We start from the raw sequence: 14301 nt of genomic DNA, 5'->3' as shown, positions 1-14301 counted from the left end.
CGGAGGGGGGGCGGGCCGGCGGCGCCATTCGACCAATCGGCGCCCGGAGCAAGAGCTCGGGTGGCTCCGCCCTCCCTACGCCTCTGGTGATGGGCAATCTTCGTGGTGTATTCAATTCAGCCAGCGAGGGGTGTTAAACAGCTGGGATCAACGAAAACAAGCTATCCTCCCCGTTTAACCCCCGCACCGCCCGCTAACCCTATTCAACGCACCAGTGAAAATCCTCCATCAGAGGACAGCGAGGATTCCCCCAAACAGCAAGGCTTGCGGCTAATGCAGGGAGCCCGCTGCATTTAGCCTCAAGCCTCGCTGGTTTAGCGTCCGCATACACCGTTTCCCCTTTGCTCCAAAAACCTAGCGAGGGGGAAACAGCGTATGCAGGGCGGTCATTTGAATATTAAATCTGCGAGCTGTGACAGCGAGCAGGCAGCACTGCTCGCTGTCACAGCTTACAGAATACACCCCTTAATGATTCAGTATACCAAGGCATTTTGAACAATGCTATGCTTCCATCTTTGTGGAAACAGTTTTGGAAAGGCCCTTTTTTATTTCAAATATATGGAAGTGGTTGTAAAAACAACACAATCGGGCGCTAAGATGTGTCGCAAAGCTGCCACTAAAAAGGGAGTGAGAAGTCCCTTTAACAAGATACAAAAAAGAAAAATTTATAGTAGCGCTAAACATTGATAAATTCCACCCTTCAGAGAAATAATTTCCGTGAACTACGGTTTAAGATGGTAGATTCCGGTGGCGGCTGGTCTGGATCCAAATAACAAGGTAGGTAGCAGTTAGGTGGCCGGATGCTCTTGGCTGACGCGTTTCGCTGTAGCCAAGTACAGCTTTATCAAAAGATCTGAAGGCTATCGCTGCTATGCAATCCAAACGGGATTAATTCCTCCAGTGGACACCTACTGTGGTAACTATACACTTGTTTCTACAAAATAGAGCCTCTTTTCCGGATATCTTTGCACAATGACCCCCATGGCAATATCAATAGGAATGGATCCTTAACATCACACTCTAAATTAGCAAAAGTACTATAGGTGCCTGTTCTCCAAAGTCATTTATATTAATTTATTTGTATGTGTAAAATTATATATATTTTTTAATTTATCAATGTTTAGTGCTACTATTTTTTTCCTTTTCTTTTCCAACAAGACTTTGCCCCAGTGCACAAAGCAAGGACTATAAAGACATGTGGTAGAATATAATTGGGTGTGAGAATCAGAATGTGAGAGATTTTGAGAGTCTTCCCTTTTTTTTTTTTTTAAAGCGGCAATCAATTTCAAGGCAAAACCAGGTTGGTTTTGCCATGTAATTGATTGCAGCTTTAAAAAAAAAAAAAAAAGGGAAGACTAACAAAATCTTTTACTTTCTGATATTCTGATTACATTCCACACATGATTTGAAGATTTGGTGTCACATGGGGGTAGAGGTGACACCACTGTGGCTTTATGGGTGGCGATATGAAGCAGTAGTAATAATTCAAATAAGTTATTGACAGACAGGTTACAAATCTCCAGACAAACGGGTCCGATGAGGAGAAACTCTTACAACAAATTAAAAAGGCAGCTGAACTGGGCCAAGTTCTTATTATGGGAGACTTCAATTACCTTTACATAGTATAAAAGAAAGCCACGGAAGCGCATCTGTCTGTAAGCGCTAGTCTCACAAACCGCTGGACAAATTTTTGTGCATGTTTCACTATTACTGTATGTAGTGCAGGTAACGAGGAAGGTTTATGTGTATTAACCATCGGCTTATCCTGTATAGGAGCTGAGCAATAATGGTTTTACAGTAGTTAACCAAGTTTATCATTGACATGTGCCACTCACGCGACAGTATATAATGCGAGGAGGTACGTGGCGCGCGGCCATGTAATAGTGCGAAGTAGGGTCGGGTCGCTAGTCCAGACATAGGGCCAGATTCTCTAAGCTTCAAAAGTGATAAAAGGGAGAGTGATAAACAGCCAGCCAATCAGCTACTGTCAGATATTTTTCAAACACAGTCTGTGACATGGCAGGTAGGAGCTGATTGACTGGCTGTTTAACACTCTCCATTTTATTACTTTTGAAGCTTAGAAAATCTGGCCCATTAACTGGAAAAACAAAGCCTGTACTTCAGCTAGGTTCCTGAACATACTGAAGGATCTTTATATGTATCAATCAGTGGAGGAACAAACTAGAGGTAGGCTATTTTGGACTAACAAATAATGTAGACATAATATCAAATACAACAGCAAGAGAACACCTGGATAACAGTGATCATCATATAGTCACATTAGATAAACATCAGTATAAGGGACCTACTAAGGGGCGGAATACATTAAAATACATTGCAGCCCTGCCACAGCCTGTCGGTGTCTGCAGCGGGCGGCAATAGAAGCCCATAGGCGAAGACATTTGAAAATGCGGTAAAACCCCTGAAAATGAGGGTTTTACCGCAATTTTTCCAATAGTACATCCTGCCCTAAAACATTAAACTTCAGGAAAGACAATTTTGACATGCTCAGACAGGCACTGAGGGACATAGATTGGGAAGAATTATACAAGGGGAAGAACACTGATGAGATGTTAAAAGCCTAAGAGATACTGGATACTTTTTCTTACAAGTTTATTCGTATCTATAGATACATAAAAGGCTAACTACTCCTCACCTCTATGAGGTGAAGTACCGCCAGTGACCACTAGATGCCACTCAACGGACCAAATTACTAATTTTTGTGCTAAAAGATGTCATAACAAAAAGTGAAAGCAATTTTTGCAGGAACACTGATCTGTTTCAAACTTGCTGGATATAGAGAGGGGGAGCTGTGAAGACAGAGATTGGCGGTAGGAGCAGATAGTAACTGGGGGTGGGGTAAAAACTGTCACAGCTCAAAGAAAGAAAGTAAAAATGGTTACAGTAAAAATGAACGTACATTGTTGAAGCTGTCATTTTGACAGACTTTTAACTAGTGAATAATAAAAGGAAAGAGTATTAGGTCTAAAGCAATGTACAAGAGTAAGGGCCAGATGTATCAAGCTTCAAAAAGTGATAAAATGGAGAGCGATAAACAGCCAGCCAATCAGCTCCTAACTGTCAGCTCCCAACTGGTTTGAAAAATAGCAGAGCTGATTGGCTGGTTGTTTATCACTCTCTATTTTATCACTTTTGAAGCTTGATACATCTACATCTGGCCGCAAGGAAGGTAATGGAGAAAAAGAGAGCATTCAAACTGTACAAGTCAAATGGTAAGAAGGAGGCATTCCGCTTATACAAGGGGTGTAATAGAATTTGTAAAAAAGGAAATCAGAGCAGCAAAAAAGGGATAATGAAAGGAAAATTGTTTTAGAAAGCCAGCGCAATCCTAAACAATGTTTTAAGAGGTAGTCCCAATAATTAAAAATGGTAACAAATCACACCCAGGTAACTACAAGGCAAAGGGTTAAAAAAAGACAATACTGGACCCATAAAAAGTGACGGTATCCGGACTGATCATAGACTGACTCATGATAGACAGTCATATGGTCGACCACTAATGGTCGACAATCAAAAGGTTGACAGGATCGAAAGGTCAACAGTCAAAAGGTCGACATGGACAAATGGTCGACATGCATTGTTTTACAAAATTTTCAGCCGAGATGTGCTGACAGGTGGTATTTCATACCCTACCATCCACTAGGGCAGGCCTGGCCAACCTGTGGCTCTCCAGATGTCGTCAAACTACAAATCCCATCATGCCTTGCCACAGTTTTGCTATAAGGGAGTGTTACAACTGTGGCAAGGCATGCTGGGATTTGTAGTTTCACAACATCTGGAGAGCCACAGGTTGGCCTGTCCTGCACTAGGGGGTGGAGGGAGAATAAAATATTGTGGCGAGCCCGAAGCATGGTGAGCCATGCGAGGGGACGTGGTACACTTAGACAGTGTCCATGTTGACCTATGTCGACAAAGACACCCTAAAAACATTTAAAAAATCATGCCGACCTTTTAACCTTTTACCTATTGACCTTTTGACCCTGTTGAACTTTGGACCCTGTCGACCATATGATTGTAGACCTAGACACTGTAGATGTTTTATACCATAACCAAAGAGGACACGGGGGATCAGTGATAATAAAGCAAATGCAGAGGAACCTCATCAGTGTTTACAAGAGAGGAGGGTGCGGGGGAACGCAGTAACAGCATCAACATTGTTAATGCCGCATTATTAGATGCCAATTTCTCTGAAACTGACTCACCTAGATTAAAAGAAACAAACCACCGGGACCAGGTATTAATCCCAGGGTTCTTAGAGAATTTAGCGCTGCATTAGCTAGGCCATTACCCTGTAATTTTGTAGATTAACCCCTTCAGTAGTGGGTTTTTTTGGGGGGGAGTGCTCCCCACTGGGTGAGGTTTTTATATGGAGCGCTCCCTTAAAAAAAAAAAAAAAAACACCACTGCCTCCCTGGGTCCAGGCAGCGCAGCTGAACTGTCAATCAGTGGCTGCCCGGACCTGCGCACCCGCACCTCGTCCCCGGCAGCCGGCTTGTCATAAGCATGCACCGGGGACTTCAATAGAAAACCCGGAGGGGAGGGGGGAGGAGGGGGCGTGGCGGAGGGGAGGGAGTCGGGCAGTGCCGAAGCTGACAACAGTTGACCTACGGTCAAAATACCGAAATTTAAAATATAGACAGGTCAAAAAGTAGACACAAGTTTTTCATATTGAACCCCGTGTGAGTGAATTGTGTCCCTTCGCATGGCTCCCTGCACTCGCCATGCTTCGGTCATGGTGTCGCACTGCGCTACCCCCCATGTCCACTGGGATGGTAAAGTATGAACAAGTCGGTTTCAATGAAAAAAATCTAGTGGCCGCTGGTGTACAAAACACTTAAATTCCTCCCATAAAGGCGAAAAGCACTGCTAGCTTTTTATTATACAGGATCATTTCAGATTTTATACCTTTCCAGTCTTGACACAAATGTTTCATTAAAAGAAAATATATTATAAAGTATTACACTATCACCCGAACAATGAACATTTCATCTTAAGACATGAGGGGCTGCCAAAATTTTGATAAGTTCAACAGCCACCCCTCTAAGGAGAAAGAATGAAACGGTGTGTACACAAGGAATCGCCTATCCTATTCACACTCCTCAGATCCACTTCCCAACACTGTACTTGGTTTGGAAGGTGGCGGAGCGATGGGGAAATGACAGGGAGGAGGCAGGAAGACAGAAGTCTTCATCAATTTTCTCCTGTAACAAGTTTCATTACGACATATGCAGATGGTGTAACTATTCTTTAAACACAAACAGAAAAAAAACTTTTTGAAAGGCTTTCACTATACCATTGTATGGGGAAGTTATATTTACACAATGTAAGGGCATCACTGGAGAAATCTGAAATATCTCCACTCCCTTCTCTGAATCAAATGTTGCAGTAAAAAAAACATTATCATTTATAGTAAGTGATAAAGAACTTGTCATTGCTATATGTAAGAGCCATAAATACATTCTTAACAGACCAGTAACAAATTATGAAATAAATGGAGTCTCTAAATCCTAAAACTCTTAAGGCCCTCATACATTATGCAATTTGGTCCCAATTTCACCCAATTCCGGCAGATCGGGACAAGAAATCAGGTGAAATCGGTCCAAAGGGGACACCGAAAGCCAGGCGGGCGAATTAAAATAATATATATACAAATAAATAGGCGGCTGCCAATCAGTGGCTGTCCATTCAATTGTATGGGATTTTAATTTTTGTATTCTCCTGCAGCCCAGCTCCCTCCACCTAGCTCTCGGCTCAGTCAGCCCCACTCTCAGCATCCCCTCCCCCCCCCCCCCCCCCATCTGCAGCTCCCTGGGAGTTACATGTGGTAAATTGCATGCGATTTATCACATGTGAAAAAATGGCTCATATCAAGTGCCAAATTGTATGTGAGCCATCTGCCAGGGAAATCAGGTAAGTCAGCCTTGTGTATGGGGGCCTTAAGGCTGGCCATACAGTACAACGACCTTCCTGGGCAGCATGATCTAATGCGGTATATTGCATGCGGTCCTTTCTAATGCAATATCGCAAGTGATCCCTGCCAAGCCTGCCCAGCTTGGAAGCAATCCAGCAGATGGGTTCTGCAGCTGGTGCAACGCGCTGGCTCCGGTGCAAGGTGCACGGCCACACATCGCATGTGCAATTTGGGTATCTTTTTCCTGCGATTGATTGACGCAATCGCAGGAAAAGAGCTCAAATTACATGGGAATTGCTTAGTATATTGGCACCTTTATTTATTTCTTTATTCCTCCTGTTGAGGACATTCTGACCCTGGAATGCAACAAACATTTTTGGCAAGACATTTTTCTGCAAATGATCAAGTTGTTTACATTTAATGGAGAGTGAAAGGGAAACCAAAGTAAATTCATCATTCCTCAACAGGACAGCTATCAAATATCTCCTTTTAACATTAGTCAAAAGTGTTGGACTTTATTATGCTCTGTTTACTGTATGCCCACATTTTAAAAGGACAATGATTTTACAGGCAAAACATGGTTAGCAAAATCATTGCCCTTTTACATTTGGAGCATAAACACAGCTGGTCCTCCTGGGATTTATAACCCCAATATTGTCAATTAATAGTCTATAGGGCATAATTATTAGAAAAACTGCTTAAGCTTCTATTCTTGGGTGATTAAGTGGCCCACAAATGTATGAAGAGGGTAATAATAAAATGGTACCACAGCCGATGACTGCGGCAGGCACCATTAAGGTTTCCAGAAGTTAATTAATAAGCAATTTTGATAAAATAGTTATATCATTATTCTCTGCCACATACTCTATTTACTATTACATTTGTCAACTCCCAGGATAAGAACAAGGACAAAGTAATCATTGGTGTAATAAAAGAAGTGCATTGTACTATAAAACAACTCTGTCTTTATTAGCTGTTAAGAACAGAACACAATCTAATGAATTAACCACTACTTTAACCACTACCTTTATAAAAAACATACAAAGTAAGAAGACACGAAAGCTTAGCAACCATTGTCATGTGAACAATATGAATCTGCTAACATTTTAAACCTGTCAACTTTAAGCACGGTCGGACTTTTGACCATGTTGACATTTTGTACCAGCGCTGTGTGAGGGATCCGTCACAGATCCCTCCCAGCATGCTCTGCGGCTGGTTCTGGCGTTCTGCGCATGTGCAGACGTAATCTCGGGTCTCAGACCCAGAGCCGCATCGCAAGGGACAGCTCTTATCGCAAGAGCTGTCCCTTGTGTTACTAATCGCATATGTTAGAGCATGTGCGGTTATTAGGAATGGGGTGACCGGTGAAGGTGGACGATACAGGGCAGCGGATGTTAGAACATCCCACCCCTTATCTGTTAGATAAAATACCTCAAAAAGTTATATGCTACAGCCTAGGACCTGAAGAATTCCAAATAAATTGTCAGATGTGTTCAAATCACCTGCTGTCTTGTAGCTGGAGATTTGTAAAGTGTAAGTGAAGCAACACACCCCTGGCAAGCTATAGGTACTGTATATAGTGGATTGATGCCGGATCCATTCCGAAATTCTTTTGAGGGAATGGATCTGGCATCCATTACTCAATGCAGCGGCCTGGCCGCTGATTGATGCCCATCTGGCCGGCACAGGGACCGGGTGAGTGTAGCGGCGGGAGGGGGCACAATAGCCTGTGAGGTGGTGGGAGCCGGGACAGGGCCAGGTGAGCTGCTCTCATCTGGCCCAGCGGCGGAACAGGTGAGTGCGGCGGGTGGGTACGGGAGACGGCACTGTGTAAGCTGCTGCTCACCCGCGCCATCCACCCTGACTCAATCTGGCATCTCTTTCGGTTTTGGCTGTGTTTCCGTCAAAAGCAGGTGGATTAGCGGCTATACCATCAATCCACAACAGCTAGCATTGAATAGATTGGAACCCCTTCCGATGTATACATGTCGAAAACGGCTGTCTGTTCAACTAAATATACCCCATAGTTGCAACCATATAATTAGCACAAATAAAGACATCACATAATCTACATACATGTTACCTACTACCATCAATCCACAACAGCTAGCATTGAATAGATTGGAACCCCTTCCGATCTATACATGTCGAAAACGGCTGTCTGTTCAACTAAATATACCCCATAGTTGCAACCATATAATTAGCACAAATAAAGACATCACATAATCTACATACATGTTACCTACAACAGAGTATTAACATTTCCCAAACACATAAACATATAATCAATCCATTTAGGTGCCCTCTCCCGAGAATTATCCAATCTACTTTAAAAAACAGGCTTATTCACCGTACTCGCTGTGGGGGTTTGTGAACTGTCTGCCAAATGCACAGTGAGAAAAGTGCATGAAAAAGTGGGGTGACCTAGGAAAGTGCTGGTGAGTTCTAAATGAGGTTAAATGGCTCATTTAAAAAAATAAATGTTTAAGGTGTACTTTGTAAAATGTAAATAGCAATTATTATTTAGATTTAAATGGGGTGCATAAAGCAACAAAAAAGTTGCTTTGGGGTAATCTGAGCCCTTTTTTTAAATAAAAAACCCTAATAATCATTTTTGGACTAATTTAGCTAATTGGAAACTTCCATTTGCCTAAATTTGCTGACATTTTAACAATTAATAAGGATTTTTTTCCTAACGTCTCTCACCCTCATGAACGAAAAGAAAGTGTGAGTTTACTCTGCCTGGTTCAAGCCAAGCTTCTAATTGGTCTGCAAAATGCGTTATTATAAAGCAAATGTGTTATTATAAAGGAATTTTCTGCGCTACTTAAGAAACTCCACCGCTACACCTTTGTCTCTGGCACAGATGGCACACAATGGGTAACCTCTCTCCTTTTTCATCATTCATATTCATATAACACATTCTGTTATACAGTTAATGCATGTGCACAAAAAGTTAAGGTACTTGTTTCCTAGCAGGGCGCCCATCGCGGGCATCGCATGTACATCGCATGCCATTATAATGACATGCGATGCGACCTACGCGATTACCGCGATTTTACATAGGGAACAATGTTAAATGCCCCCACCCCCCCAATTGTTAACGCCACTCCACGATCAACGTCAACCCGAAGCGTGGCGAACGCAGCGAGCCCGCAAGGGGTGGTGGTACGTGTCCTCCGACCTTTTCATACCCCTACTATCCACTAGGGCGTGGAGTGAGAATAGCATAGTGTGGCGAGCGCAGCGAGCCACTGAGCCCGAAGCGTGGCGAGCGCAGCGAGCCCCGCGAGGGGACGCGGATACCTTCACAGGTATCCACATCCCCTTGCGGGCTTCACAGGTGTCCGCGTCCGCTCGCCACGCTTCGGGCTCGGTGGCTCGCTGCGCTCGCCACACTATGCTATTCTCACTCCACGCCCTAGTGGATAGTAGGGGTATGAAAAGGTCGGAGGACGCGTACCGCTGCCCCTCGTGGGCACGCTTCAGGTTGACGTTGATCGTGGGGTGGCGTTAACAATTGGGGGGGGGGGCATTTCACACTTCAGAGTGGGTATTTGGGGTCTGTGGGCCATTTAACATTGTTCCCTATGTAAAATCGCGGTAATCGCGTCGGTCGCATCGCATGCGATTTTTTATCAGCATGCGACGCGACCGACGCGATTTTTTTTTACTAACGATGCCCACGATCAAAATCGTGGGCGCCCTGCTAGGAAACAAGTACCAAAGTTAATAATGAAGCCCATATAAGCCTATCAGTACAGTGCAGAGGTTGCCCAGGATAACTTTATTGACACAAGGAAACACTTGGGAGATGCCCAGTACCCACATACATAGCAGATGCCTGAGGAACCCTATATCCTCATTCTCTTATCTCGCTAAGGTGTAATTACCATTTTCCAGCCCTCCAACCTGTTCCCGGCAGCTGGTTAAAGTGTTCACTTTCGTAATGAACAGATTGGAAAGTCCCTGATTTACAAAGGATAAAAAGCGAGGAGGAAATAGCAGAAACTCATTCTGCCCGGGCTGCGCTGCTGGAAGGAGCTGTGCCGGTAGCGGAGATGCGCCCTGCGCTGCGGGGAGAGAGCGCCCAGGCCACCGCCACTGCACGGAACCCTACCGCCTGGAACGCTGCGCTCGCTAACATATGCGTTATCATTGCGACTAAATAATCGCGTGTTTATGGATTATAATGGACTACGTTGCTCTACTGATACAGGTACCTGGAGCCTCCGAATGCTGCACATTCCTTTATATCACCCCCCACACGTGGAACAAAGGACTCTTCTTACCCATTAACATTGTCTAGAGAGGGGTTGCATGAGCCGCTGGGTTGCTGTCATGGTGAATGGTGTCGGTGGCAATGCTTCTGCCTTGCAGAGTCCATGTTCCAGGGTCACATAGCCAGCAGCACTGACAGCTAGTTACTGCGGTGCGCACATTGCATAGGCATGGCAAGGGCTCCCGTCCCTCCTATGGGCTTCTCTGTTCCATATGAACTTCCGTCTGTGAGCTGCTGCTGCTCAGCTGAGTACTTTCACTTTCAGGCTTAGGAGGAATGAATGGTGGCTTCCCAGCCAGCATAGACGCATCACTTTCTGGCTGGCCCGAGTGTGCTTGCATATTAGGAGCAGAGTCTCATCTATTTAACCCCATGCGAACCTTCTGCCTCTTATCCATCTGCCAATGGATCTACTATTCTATCTACTGCCCCTTCCCTTAATTTATTTATGATAGGGGTGTTGCAAGTGATTCTAGCACACAGGTGGTCCAAGTGGTAGACTATTCAGTGTACAAGTGGGTGGCACTCTGGGCAGGGTTAGAGTGGCCTACAGGTGTTCAGTGCATACTTGCCTATTTCTAAAAACTAGTTTCAGGAAGATTACAGTTTGTGGTAGAATTTTGCACAGCGCCCATTGAGGGGTCGTGTCATGCTCCTTCCAAAGGGCATGGAGAGATTGTGAACGTGGCACCTAGAAGCGTGGGTGTGTACTGCTACATCTGAGAGGAATCTTCTAAAATTACTTATATCCAAATGTAGATGAGCCCCAATCAGTTAGTAAGCGATACTATACTTGCTAAAGAAAAGTCACTGATACATGGCAGGGATTGTTCATTTATTGTGCTTTACACATGGTTCCATATAAATGGCCATAAGACCTGCATATAGCCATAGATCATTGTGTTTTATCACCAGTGCTGGGAAAGATGATAATGATTCAATGTAAATCAGTGGCGTCAAACTCATGGCCCAGCAGCTGTTGTGGAACTACACTTCCCAGCATGACCTGCCACAGATTTGAAATATTGGATTGATGAAAATGTGGCAGGGCATGCTGGGATGTGTAGTTCCACAACAGCTGTAAGGCCAAGTGTTTGACACCACTGATGTAAATATATGGCGCTGATGATTCAATGTAAATGTATCTATCTCTCATTCCTTTTTCCCCAAAAATGTAACCGCTACATAATGACCCTCATTCTGGTTCACTCGCAAATACAAATTCCTTCTCATATGGACAAAACCATGTGCGGGGGGGGGGGGGGGGGGGGGGAGGGAATGTAACTTGTGCACAAAGAATTAGATTTGAGTGGGGTTTTGCTCCAAAGTGAGATCTATATTGCTTCTATGTTGCAGCATATTGCCCCACCTGCAGTTCACATGTCCATTTGAGGAGGTATTTGCCTTTGCGAGTGAACCAGAATAAGGGCCAATGTGGGCTAGGTTAAATGAGGGAGATTGCTGACTTTGCAGGAAGAGAGGGAGATTGCTGCTATTTCTGGGAGTCTCCTGTAGAATGCAGGAGGGTAGGTAACTATGACAGTGAAATCCTCTGGTGGGACCTAAATTCAGCCCCAAAGTTGCTGGTGATCACTGCTGCCTAAGGTCTTCTGTACAAGTGGTACATTTTTAAATGTAAATTTTCCAGCTGGTGCCTGGTAGATTTCCCTGCCTTGTTTAATGAATTCTGAGCAGACTTATCCATCCTAGGCAACACTATAGTGTGTGTGTGTGTGTCACTCCTTTCCTGGGGCGGGATTCTCTAATAACAGCGGCCTCACATCGTCGGCGTCCGCATTACTAATAATCGCATATGCGATTATTTAGGCAAAGGACAGCTCTTGCGATAAGAGCTGTCCTTTGCGTTGTGGTCAGCGATGTGCAGTGGGTCCCCCCTCCCTCCCTGGACCCGTACCCAGCTCCGCTTCCTTCTCCCTGCAGGCGGTGGGGCTTTGCGGCATATTCAAATGCGGTAAAAACCCTGAAAACTAGGTTTTTACTGCATTTTTTGTTTGCAGCCCCTGGTGTTTTTGTAAAACTGTGAAATCGATAAATGGTGCTTGGGCGGTATGGCTGACATTGGGCGGTATTCAATGAGCCTGATTCGCCATGTTTTTATGTCGAATTTGTGCTGTTTGGCGAATTTTGGACTAAAACGGTGAATCACCCTATTCAAGGACCACATGGCGAATACATTTGAAGGTTTTTTTCGCCATGATTCACAGAGTAGCAATCGCAATCTTTTTATGGAGAAGTGGAATGTGAACTTTTAAAATAAAGTGTTTTGTTTTTTACATTTGGTGTCAAAAAATCAGGAATTTTATTCTGAGGAGGGGCATGCTACTTTTATTCATGTGCTGTAAGCACATGAATATATATTTAATTTAAAAAAATATATATATAATTTTTTTTTTTACACAGCAGCCAGCAGGGGGCGCCGGAGCCGAGCCGCTCATTACATATTCATATATTCACTGCACCCGATCATTACGAGGAGCTCATATTCGCCGGTCAGGGGCTCGCTGCCCCTGACTCGTTGAATACCGGAGCCTACGAGGCTCCGGAACGTGGCGAATGTGCAGCGAATCCAAAAAAGGATTCGCTGCACCTCGCAGGTATTCTCATTGAATACCGCCCTCTGAGTTGGATGCAGTGGGATCTGTTCATGCATCATTTGGCGGTGGCGTATCTGGGGCTTAATGCTAACACTGCTGCAAGCCCTCCCTGTATATCTGGGCTTAGAAACGCGATAGAACTGAGATAAGAATGCTTAGACACTGTATTCATTCGAAACTTGAACTAGCCCTACGCTAGCTGCATTCTCTGTCTGAGTATGGCCTCCAATGTGAGAGACAGGGGGTGACATTTAATACGATGAGAGATTTGGTAAGAAATCTCCAGTGTTTTTAAAGCAGCAATCATTTACACTGCAAAATTAAACTGGTTTTGCAATGTAAATGATTGCCGCTTCAGAAAACTGGAGATTTCTTACCAAATCTCTCATCCTATTACATTTCACCCTACATGTCTGTGTATGCAAGCACTTCAGCAACTCTGTATGGAGGTTTCATTAATGACCCACAGGAGTGCACATCCTTAACAACAATATTTTCACATGTGTATGTTAAATATATATTTTTTGTTTTCATATGTGTATGGTAAATAAAATCTTTATATCTCGATCTATTGGACTGCAGTGACACTAATTCCTATGAGTTATTTATATGTAGTGTAAGGGGGCATATAGACAGGACGATTTTTCCTTATTTTCTAAGCAATTTGTCCAGATTGCTTAGAATTTAAGCACACATTGCACCTTGTGTGTATGCCCCACAGCAATGGTGATGCATGGTCTTGCGTGTTGCCATCGCCTGCACAGATCTTTAGCAGATGCAGTCAAGATTTAGATAGATGGTCTGCATGTGCCTAAAGAACACTGAGCTAAGCACTGGTTAGCACTGATTGCTCAGCACACCTCCCTATGGCCCTTATTCTGATCGGTGCGGATATATCCGCGTGCGTTCGGCCCGCCGATGTTTTGTGTCTGCGCATGTGCAGAGGCGTCTCTGCGCATGTGCGAGCGGGGCGTACGGCCAAATCCCGCATGATCTGTGAACACTCCGAACAGGGGGTGGAGAGGGGCGTGAAGGGCTATTTGGGCTCATTACCATATGCATACGCCCCGCGTTTCATGGGCGTTCCCATGCAAACGCTGGGCGTACGTATGGTAATGCAGTCGTGACGCACGTGTATGGGGCGGACATATGACATCGCCGGATGTCAGCTGCCCGCCCAGATCCCTGCTTTTGCACAGAAACATGTCCGTGTGGTCTGAGGTTGCGGGAGCTGGTGGAGCATTCGGTCCTGCATTCGATGGTCTGCGACCATCGAATGATGGGGGAGGTTCCCTTAGATGGAGGAGGCGTATTCCGTGAAAAATACACGTGCGGTCCGTTCGGCCAGCTTCTTACCGCGTACGGACGGAGTTGGCGATCCGTATGGAAGGCGGGGTTTCGCACGCACGGTCCTGGCCGCATATTCGGCTCCGGCCGCACCGATCAGAATAAGGGCCAATGTGTGTAAAGGG

The 14301-nt window shown here is 44.7% G+C and overlaps 1 protein-coding gene across 3 annotated transcripts in view; it reads right to left on the bottom strand.

Annotated features, from left to right (window-relative positions):
* LOC146080240 (uncharacterized) overlaps positions 1-10533 on the bottom strand; it is a 108613-nt gene extending 98080 nt beyond the window's left edge. For all 3 annotated transcript variants that reach the window (XM_083187277.1, XM_083187276.1, XM_083187278.1), the window contains exon 1: positions 10225-10533. In XM_083187277.1, the coding sequence (XP_083043403.1) occupies positions 10225-10234 (10 nt within the window). In that variant the 5' untranslated portion in view covers positions 10235-10533. The remainder of the gene's footprint in view (positions 1-10224) is intronic.
* Between the last annotated feature and the right edge of the window lie 3768 nt (positions 10534-14301).

The sequence above is a fragment of the Crinia signifera genome, chromosome 5, assembly GCF_055691185.1.
Source record: "Crinia signifera chromosome 5, ASM5569118v1, whole genome shotgun sequence".
Taxonomy (NCBI): domain Eukaryota; kingdom Metazoa; phylum Chordata; class Amphibia; order Anura; family Myobatrachidae; genus Crinia; species Crinia signifera.
This window is presented reverse-complemented; position numbering and strand designations above follow the sequence as displayed.